We start from the raw sequence: 10,874 nt of genomic DNA on the forward strand, positions 1-10,874 counted from the left end.
AAAATGAAGGAAAATATTAAAGTAACTAGTCTAGTATTAATCCTGTCTGCTCTGCTTTTAGCAGCCAGGGATGAGAGATAGCAAGAGCTTCTGACTATCCCTAGTTATAAGAGGAGGGAGGTTACAGCATATGTTTTTTAAAAAGAAAGGCCAAATGCCAACCCAAGAGGAAACCAATGAAAATCAAATAATGCAGTAGTTATTCCAATTGAGTGATAAAGATGACAGCAGTTAATGGGGAATGCTGCTAAGGTGTCAGCCAGGCAGCTTACTCAACAATAGCCCTAGAGCTTTCTTTTGGGCAAGCTGCTCTTCTTCTTCTAGTGTTTCTGTAAAAGCATTGGCTAAACAGAAAATAATAAGAGTTACCTTTGGTCTGTGAAATGAGTGGGCACAGTTTCACTTTGTAGTACTATAATGGAGAGCTGCTATTTGCCTGCCGAGTGCTGTATTTCCTTCCCCCCCCCCCCAAATTAGCTCTATCATAAATAAAAGTACAACTGAAAATGCCAGGATGAATACATTTTTTAATTGGAACAGTGTGATCTATTTTCTCTGCCACATCTATCCTTGTTCCATCTCCTTTCATAATGTGACCTACTAGAGACTAAATATAAGCTACCTACCAAACTGAAGCAGCCAGTGACAGGAGGTGACACCCTGAAGGCTGCTCGGATCTGGATGCTCCGGCATTACGCTGGTAACTGGCAGACAGGTGTCTGCACGCAGATTTGGACCACGCTTGCTGATGAAGTCACTGCTCAAAAGCATCTGTTGTGTTGACCTCTTCCCTGTGTGTAGGGCCGAACTGGGGATACTTAGTGTACCTTCAGGAAGTTTACTGTCAGGCTATGTATGGCAGCTGGGATCACACAAAATAAGATTAGAGCTTCTTTAGAGCAGAAGGTGTCTCCTGACATCTGTGTAGCACCTGGCACACGCTTCCTTACCCATGGTGGATGGGGAGAAAGAATATGCTAGAGACTGAATTGTCCAGATACTGTTACAGCAGGGGGGTACAAGGGCAGGAGGCAAGCTGCTATATTTCAGTGAGGAATAAGTGAGAGAAAGCAAGCAAGCAGGTAGGCTGGAGAACAGCCAGATAGTGAGTCCCAACCACCTGCTAATCTGTCTCCCTCTAATAGTCAGGCTGGTATGCAGAGCACCTGGAAATATTTGGATGTTGCTTGTGTGCATGACAGTGGTTATCAGGAAACTTCAGATACAGACAGGCAAGAAAGAAGGGTAGCTAAATTAGAAATGAGGATGGGAAGCTAAATCATCTTGATCTAGTTTACAAGGTGGTGACCTTGGGTCCTCCCTTGGCCTAAAATTCATGTAAGAGTAGCTGCAAGCAGGTGAACCGGACTGAGCAAAGCCTTAGGTTTGGAGCGAGCTCTGGGCATCTTCCCAACAATGTCTGTGTGTAGGAGCTTGGCAGGAGCGAGAGGGGGTGTGTGGGAGAGATCTGGCTCACTGAAAAGAACAAAGCAAAACAGAGGTGCAAGGTGTCCCCAGGGAAAAGGGTAACTTAGCCCCGTTACTTGGGTCCATTTCCATACACACCAAAAGAAGCAATAATTAGTACTTAAAATTAGAGTGATATGAGTGGATTCTGCTGACACTATTGGCATTCATTAAACTGTATCCTTGAAGACCTCAAGGGAGAAGGGAGCACAAAGCCAAGCAAGCAGAAAACTAGCACCCAGCCCTAAAAGAGCAGCCCTTTACGGGGTCTGATTGTTATTTAAGGAGCAGGGTAGTAACTACGTGTTGATATAGACCAAATGTCATCACTTTTCTCCATTCAAGTCCAGCTTTGTGCCAAATGCTGGGCAAAAGTAGACCACCTGAGCATTTACTGTTGTTTGGGTGAACCAGGACCCTGGCAGGATTATGCGGCTGGAGTGGATGAAACCAGCTAAAATAGATGTGGATATTATAGCCAGATATTTGTTGTTTGGGTTTTTTTCATGTGTGCAAATCTGAAGGGTATAGTGAGTGAGTTTGAAATGCAGTCTGACTCCATGAGGATGTTAAATGCAGGTAAATGAACATGTGCTAGCGAGGATGATACTGAATGGGAGCAAGCAGCTGCTCTCTCATGCGTCACCACAAGTGAAGCAGATGCTTTTGAGGCAGAGATGTGAAACAAAATGATAGATGTTACTCTTGCTTGCCTCCAGAAAGGAGCATGAAATTAAAATGTAAGCATGAATGGAGCAGAATTTTCTTTCACTGGCAACAGTGTGCATTGAAAGAGTTGTGAGCAAAGCAGAAGGCACGGATTACTGTCTTCAGAGACATCTCCATTTGTGTTGGCAATATATAGGAGGAAAGAGGTAGTAAGGCATTATCAACAGCCAAGTTCTTGGACCTGATACACAAACATGAGTGAGATTTGAGGTGCTGATACAATATGATATGCAAATGTTGATTTTTTCCAGCTAGCTGTAAGAATACAGTTGGAGGCATTTCAATTGCTAGAGGGTTGGTTGAGGAACTCATGGCATCACTGACCTAATTCTTTAATAAATCTTAGAAGACTGGAAAACTGCAAATACTGAAAACTGATAATGCTGGGCCAATATGCAGGAAAGGGAAAGTTTGATAACCAATGCAGATCTGATGGTGTGTTTATAATGGAAGCTGTTTTTCAAAGGAAAATGCTGTTTTCATTTAAGCTGAAAGTCTTAACAAAGCATGCTGGAAGCAAAACAGGAAAGAAATACCAACATGTTTTTGACACTCTTGGTATAAGACATTTTGAGCTTTGTTTAAAGCACTTTTCAAAACATGTTTATGTTAAAGACAATAGGACTTAAAATGGGAATAAAATATTTTCCATGCGCTGTGGATATAGATTACTAAGAAAATTTCATGGAAGTTTTGATATCATCTTGTGCTATTTGTGTTCTGTTTGATGACAGGAGAGGAAAAAAAAAACCCACAACAAAACAATGGGATTTCCTGTGAACAGGAAACTCAAGTTCTTTGTGAATCTGTATGGGTCACTGCAGGATCATTCCCAGACTGGTCAATATGGAATTGCCTAGTTATGGAATTTCAAGGTGTCAGTGTAATCAACTAGTAGCCAGTGAACATGGCTCAATGGGAGTAGATATTCCCAAATGACCTTTTTCCATCAATAGTATTTCCAGCTTGGCTGGTAACTGTGGGTACATAGATATGGGTAGTGTTTTGTAAGCAACGCCCTGTGCACATTAACAGCAGGTTTTTGCTTCTTCATCCATTAACCTATAGATCTCAAAAGATGAGAACTTGTCATTGAACATGTTTCTAATGGGAGTCAGTGTCTTCATGGCTGATCTGGAGATAAATAAAACATCATTTGCTAATAACCATGGCAGATGGCACAAAGATTGTCTGTCATCGCTATTTCCCGCTTCACTGAGCATGCGATGTGATCTGGCTTGCCTGATAAACTGGCCCCAAGCAGATACAGTGCAGTGTAAAAAAAAAAATTCATCTAAGATCGTGCCGGTGGAGTGCTGGGGGGCACCTCAGCCATAACACCTCCTTGGAAAAGGTGTTGGAGCGGACAAGCAATGAAGTCTGGTTTCCCACTGAGATGTGGTGGCATGAAGGAAAGAGTCAGTGGGAAGCAGTGAATAACCATGGGTCAGGGACTTCACCTCCTTGTGCAGCCCAGGCAACAGGAGAGACGTCTCTGCCTCCTGCCGTCTGAAAATGATTAAACAGCAAAGAAAAGGAAGAAAACCTTTTGGAAAACTTGAGAACAAACCTTTCAGGGGCAATGGATTGCCAGATGATTTGGCAACAGTGTGCAAATACCCCCATGGACAGAAAAATCCCTGAGAAGTCTCTCTGCTGCAGCAGAGGAAGGTAGAACAAGAACCCTGGCTGGAAGCAAAGACCAGGCAAAAAACCCAATCAGGCATGATGTTAAGGGTGAGGGTGATTATTCACTTGAACAAATACTGATGAGTTGGAAAACTCTTTGATGTTTTCAAGCCAAATGACTTTGTGGCAGATATGTTTTAGTAAAGTACAAATCATTATCCTGATTACAAGCATATCAGTGTAAATGTTGTGTCCCCTGATGTCTGGCTGTTACTGTGTCTGGTATTATGAAGAATTAAAGTCACATTCTTCTACAAACCATTCTGCAATGTTTATGTGTCTCATTAACATATTTGCAAAAGGGGCCTAGCGGTGCATTTATTATGTCTTTTTAGAGCTCCAGCCTCTCCCCAGCTTGACCAGGAATGATATGTAGCATGAACACCCACGTGAACAAGAGTCAAACCTTGCCTCTTCCACATGGATTTGGGCAGGCAGCTATGGGGTCATTCATTAGTGTTTCTCCCTACTCCTGCCACAGTGTTTTAACTCATGCATTTCCACAACAGCACCGCATTTTCCTGGGTGCCAGGTGAAGCCAAGTGCCTGGGTGGTGAGCAGCAAGCACCTAAGTCACCCAGGCTGCAGCTCCATACTATGGGTGCACCCTCTTGCGTACCTCATACGGTCTCCCCTCGCCTGCATGATGTGCCTCTGGGTTATACTCTTACACTGGGTATGTCACACTGGGCAGACACCATCCTGGATGTGGTGCCACCCTTCACAGATATTTGTGGTCAATCAACCATGGGAGAAAAAAACATAAATGTGGAGCAAAGATTAAAGGTTTGCGGCATTTTTTCCCTATTTCTGGCATCTGTTGGTTCCTTCACAATCTTGTCATTGTTTGGGAAAATGTCTGCTATAAATACACTTAGATCAGATGCTCTGAGATCAGCATCTAGTGTAATACATGAGAATAAAAATCTTGTTAATGTTAGGAAGAGAATTTGTTTAAGTTCTTGCAGGTTAGTGATTCATCCAACATTTCAGATGTGAGGGGCAGCCCATTATTGGCATGTCCAGTGGAACTTGCTAGGGAGAGACCTCCTGAGTACCAGAGCTTTGCAGTCACTAAGACAGGTTGATGTTGAGATGGATTACGCGGCTTGCCTGTGTTCCCTAACTGCCCAGCTAGCTCTGTTCAGCATCTTCATGACACCACCAGCCTTCCACAGATTAAAAACATCTGGGTAACAGAGGAAATATTGTACAAATGGCTCTGCACATTATGACCTGGTAGCCTTCTACCGTTGCACGCCATAGGTAAGATATACAACGTTGTATGAATGTTTTTGTATTAGGATATGGTAGAAATTCTCCGTATATACTAACTCTGCTCCCTTCTGAACAGTTCTTTTGAAACAACTGGGTGGGGTGAAGGGGATTATAGTATTGTGCTGTTAACTTTGGAGATGATTGCATTTTTGTATACAACTGACAAATACATGTGTACCAGAGAAGAGAGCAGAGCCTACAGTGCATCTGTACCAGTCATGTCAGATGGGACACGAACAGGTTTTAACTAATTTTCAGAGAGCAGAATTCGACTCTGTGAAGAGTTTGTTCTGGTCGTAAAGCAGGACCTCATGCTGGCACTTGAGGGTATTTCTAAGCAACATGTTTAGGATGAGAGACCAATACAATGGAAATTAGTTCTAGGGTTTGGTCCCTGTGTCCTTGGTGAGACATCCTATCCAGCACGGTGAGCCTTTGGGCTCTGGGACCTTGGCCCTGGGGGTGGAGTCTCCATGCACCCTGAAATCCACCATGTCTCAGTATTTGTTATGAGAGCAATCAAAACCCTGGGTCCGTTTGGTGGGTAGGAAAAGGGGTGGTAAAATTGCACTAGCTCTGTTGAAGCAACAGGAGAAGCAATGGTCCTTACCAGTTTGCATTTGTTGTTTCATGAAAAGATGACAGTTTGCCCCAAAAGGCTGGATTTGTCCATTCTGATCATCTGTTAGAAGTTCCAGCTGTTGTTCCTACATCTTTGGATTGCTGTAGTTGACTGAGACAACACCACAGTCAAATAAGAGCAAAGTCTGTAAATAAAAGCTGTTTAAATGCCAACAAATAACAAATATGCTGACTCTGGAGGTTGATTGATTGCAAATTATTTATATTTTGTAGCTTGTGCTTTCAGCTCTACCAGACTCATTGACAGTACCATCCCCCATCTAGTTGTAAGCAACTGGAACCATTTAACCATTTAATGGTATTTTGATTACTTCACACAAAGCATTCTGCAATTTATCAGCTTTCTTTCCAAATATCTCATTCCTGCTCCTCCTCTTTGATCACCAAGAATGGTCACGTATGGACAGAACTTTTCTGAGCAATTTACAATGTGTCTGCTTAAAATTACAGAGAAATCCATGCCTGGAAAGTTCTCTAGAGTCTGAATTTCTAATTCCTACGAGCTAGTAGGGGTTTTTTTGCCCTTATTTTATTTAGATTGACTCAGCACCAGGTTTTTTGGTTTCTATTTTCTCGGTCTGTTGCAGCAGGGCTGTTAGGATTCAGCTCACAGAGACTTGTAAGAGGAGAGCCATCAGCTGTGCTCGATCTTGGAAGGAAAGGGTAGAAAAAGTCGGGGCAATACTGGGGAAGAGTGGCTGCTGAGGGAAGGAAAGCAATGCGTGAATTATAACTGGGCCTCAGTGCTATTAAAATGGATGAGACGTGTACCCTTCCTCCCTCACAGCTCCAGCAATTTCACTAGGGCCGTACCTGAGGACATCAGATAAGGTTCTGTCCTGGGGGCCACAGACCCCATACCCCAAGGGCTCAGTTCATATTTCCAAGGCAGAAGAAAAATAATTACTTGCCAACCTGAGGCAACAACTAGACTGACCAGAGTAGTGAAGGCGGCCTCTTTTTTTGTCACAGGGAAAGAAAATAAATGCGGTGTATTACCCAGTCTGGCATATCTGAGCATCAGCTGAGGGTGAGCGGCCAGCTCCCAGGACTAGCACCCTTCCTCGGTGGGGAGAGAAGTCATTATACAAAGCAGAATGAGGCAAATGAAGTTTTCATTGCGGGTGAAGAGTGGGAAGCGCTGCTGACAGCCAGCTCAATGGGCTGCTGAAACAGCAGCCCCAGGAGACTGTTCAAAGGCTCTTTCAGTTATTTAATGAAGTGTGGTTGAGTTTTGACCCCTCAGCTTCAGTGCCTGAGGTTTTCTGTGAGTGTTTTAGGTCTTGCTCCTATCCCTGAGCTCATTGACTACTCAGAGAATTTTTTAAATCATATTTCCCTAGATTTGTAATGGTTTTCTTTCTTGCTGCACGAAAGGCCAGGCAACTGACAGAACATATTCATCATATGAAAGATGAATCTCATCCCCAGGAGAGGGACCGAGCCCAGGAGCCCACTGGAAGCACGGGGAACAGGAGGGGACCTCAGACAGCTTGTGCAAACCACCTCCCCAGGCACCGCCTGGTGAACAAGGCTCCAGCATTTACCAGTTCCCACGGCACTTGTAACAGCAGCAGATTAAAGAAATCAGTTTTATTTAGAGAGAAGGGACTTGTCTTAAAACTTTTGACCAAGTTCTTTTAAACCACAGTGGATAACGCACCGTACTGCACGGCGCACTCGTGCGCTGGCGGGAGCTCCCATTGCCCTCATTAGCAAAGTTTTACCCTTTGCAAAGAGGTTACTGCCAGGAGCACAGCTTCTCCCCCCTCCCTCCCTCCCTCCCCCTGGCTGGGGACCTGCCCTCCCGCACCCAACCCCAGCAGCAGCCCTGCAGCAAAAATGACCACAGCTGGGGAAAAGCAACGCTAGAGAAACACATTTTCAGCTCCACTTTGCAGTTTAACTTAAGGAGAAGGACCCAGGCGGGCAGCCCTGAGCCGAGCCGCCGCTCTGTGTGTGGCTGCAGGTCCCTGGCTCAGATCACCAGCACTGGTGATATTGCTGCAGTCCTCCATGCTGGCATGGGACCGAGAGTGAACGACACCGCGTCAGCCTGCGATATCATAAAAATATCTTAGCTGAGGCCGCGGTGAGTTTCTTTTGCCGGCCCAGCACCTGCGGTGCCGTCAGCCTCTTGGCTAGAGTACGTAGAAGTCGTTGTTGTTCGACAGGTCGCTGTAATGGCAGAGGGCGAGAGCGGGAGCCTGTGCCGGCGGGGGCTCGGCTCGACTTCTGCCCTGAACCCCCTGTGCCGCAGGCCTGCCCGAGCCCGGCTTGCAGAGATGAGCGTCCCACCTGGGCTCAGCCACGGCCCGATGCTTGCGCTTGAGTCTGCTGCCGCCATTGCAATAGGTCCCGCAACACTGGCACGTCAAGAAGTGCTTGGCTCGGTGTTTGGCCTTTGACTCGGGGGCTGGGGCTGTCCCTCCGGGAACGAGAGTCCCTGCTGCGGTGCCCCGTGGGCCGAGCTGCCCTTTCAGCTGGTTCCTTCTCCTCTGGACGGGGTCCAGGCTGATGTCCGACTGGGAGGAGCAGCTCTCGTTCCAGCCAGTGCCGGCGCTCAGGCTGCGCAGCGGCAGGGCGAGCCGCAACGCCTTCCAGAACTGGGAGCCGGAGCGCTTGGACTTCTCCCCCTTCCAGGTGACGAAGGAGACGGATTCCTTCAGCTGGAGGATGCTGGGGTGGGTGCACTGCAGTGGCCTGTACTCTACCACGATAAGCTTGGTGGCGATGGCGTTCTGGCACATGATGCCCAGCTTGAACTCCAGGAGGCTGATACTCTTCTCTGTCAAGTAATCGGGACTCAGGACCACGATCATCCTGCGGCTCCTCTGGATGAAGTCGAACACAGCTTCCGTGGTATCTAAGAGTGCAAGGGCAGAGGAATTGGGGTGCACAAGGGGGAGGGAGCAGGGAGAGAAAAGCTGAAGGAAGCTGTTAGGTGGCATACCTGCGCAGATCTCCCCTTCCCACAAAGGGAAACCTGGCACAAGCCCAGTGACTTTCGACTTGCCCATGCTCCTGCTGGCAAGGACTGCATGAGCAACAGCAGCATTTTTGCTTTGCAGGGGGTTTTTGAGAAGGCTGAAGTGGTAAATGAGAAGCCAGGATAAGCCAGGACCGTACTCTGACTTCTGCCCTGCATGGCATCACTGCTGCCCAGGGAAGCGCAGGCATTTGATAAAGGGCAGGTCTTGTTCGGGAACCACCTGCCCACAGCTCTGGCAGCCCTTTGATGGGGGGAACAAAGTGAAGCAATCACGTCACCGTGCCACAGCTTGCAGTGACAAGGCTAAGACCTCCCTCCCTCCCTCTCATGCTCTCTCATCTAGAAATGGAAGCTCCAAACTTAGAAAGCAAAAGTGTCAGCCTTAAACCTCTCCATCAGATCCCCTAGCTTGATGGGGGGGGCGGTGAAAATACTGTCCTTCAAAGCATTTCTTGGGATTAACTGCAGTTTGTAAAGCTCAGCAAGATGCTTAGCTGGAATGGTGCCAGGCAAGGGCAGCATCTCTTTTGTTATGAATGTTGAAAAGCAGCAAACCTGAAGGATGTCCTTGGACTTCTATCTATGGCTTGGGATGCAGTAAGCATATTGAAGGTATCATGGCTGAGCAGTGGAAAGGGCGGGAATTAATAGGGCTGCGGCACTTAGCAAATTAACCCAAGCTGATTAACAGAACTGAAAAAACTTAAAAAAACCCCCAGCCACTTACTGAGTGCTGGTGCCTGGGATGGGTGGGGACCTAAGGACAAGGTGGAGTTCAAGCAGGACAGGGATCATTGGAGTAAGAGCTCTTGCACACTGAGAGACAAAAACCTCCCTATAGGAGTGTCTTCCAAAGAGCTGTTCTGGGGAGAAGAGCTACCTGCTGCTTCCATTGCCTTTCACACTGCTAAAGCCTTGATTCCTCAGTCTGGAGACTCCCCTCTCTTCCTGCTAGTGGAACACTGGTCTTTTATATACATAAAAACACTGCTCCTTCCCTGCAATGGCAATGCCTCTTATTCTTCCAGCACTTGGCTCTCTTTCCTTATCTCACAGCAGAAGGTGCACCATGTTGCACCTGGATGCATCTTATTTTAATATTGTACAGAGCAATATTTTTTTATTATTTTTTTCAAAGATACATAACTAGCTGTAAAACTCATTGTCACTAAGTTATTTGGGGACCAAGAACTTGGGATAGGAGAAAGGATTGAGCAATAATATCCTAATAGAGAAAGTAAGGCACTGTTTGTTTCTTTAACATAATACTGGAATATAAATCAAACTATTTGAAGTATTGTTTTCTTGTATACAAGGTTGGGGGGGGGATTCCCCCCCCCCCCCCCCCCCCCGACACACACAGGAAAACACTGATTCATTGAAACCAAAAGTAGATTATAAAGTCATTTCTATCAGAATTTTCACTTAATGCCATGAAATGTTCTTACCATCCTATTTCAAAGGCACAAAGAATTGTCAGCAATCTCCCAATTTACTGAGTCCAGACCTCATTCAAACCTTTCTATAACTGATTGAGATCTATTTTGAAATCATCCTACCTTCGACATTTTGTGAAAGAAAAAGCTCCTCTGCTGGTTTGAAAGGTCTTTCTTTTTGAAACTGGAATCATAGAATCACAGCAAAATGTAGGCAGGAGAAGCCCCTGGGAGGTCACCTATTCTACCTGCTTGCTCAAAAAGCACAGGTTCAATTAATGTGAATGATTCCAACACTGCTGAAATGAAATGTTTTGATTGAGCCGACAGTGATGGTTTTCTTTTATCAATTTTGAATTTGCAACACTTTTTGAGACTTGGCATTTTTTTGGCAGGGAAAATGCTCAAATTCCTAAAGATAGATTTTATTTCTGAGAATGGGATGCATTTAGATTTGGCTGACCAGGATACCTTGGGATGTTCAGTTTACAATGTAATCCCAGCTCACGAAAAATTCTGAGTGGCCACTTCATGGTGTGCAGGCAGAATGGTCCCTCCCAGTGACACCAACAGCACAGAATGGGGCAGGCAGCAATAACGCTGCAGGGGCTTCGGTACCGACAGAGCTGGGAATTTGAAAC

At 45.8% G+C, this 10,874-nt stretch overlaps 1 protein-coding gene across 1 annotated transcript in view; it reads right to left on the reverse strand.

Annotated features, from left to right (window-relative positions):
• Window positions 1–7,685: 7,685 nt before the first annotated feature.
• IL1RAP (interleukin 1 receptor accessory protein) overlaps window positions 7,686–10,874 on the reverse strand; it is a 49,793-nt gene continuing 46,604 nt past the window's right edge. Inside the window, exon 11 of the mRNA XM_049802957.1 lies at window positions 7,686–8,671. Coding sequence (XP_049658914.1) covers window positions 7,947–8,671 — 725 coding nt within the window. The 3' untranslated portion in view covers window positions 7,686–7,946. The remainder of the gene's footprint in view (window positions 8,672–10,874) is intronic.

This window comes from Accipiter gentilis, chromosome 6 (assembly GCF_929443795.1).
Source record: "Accipiter gentilis chromosome 6, bAccGen1.1, whole genome shotgun sequence".
NCBI classification, from domain to species: domain Eukaryota; kingdom Metazoa; phylum Chordata; class Aves; order Accipitriformes; family Accipitridae; genus Astur; species Astur gentilis.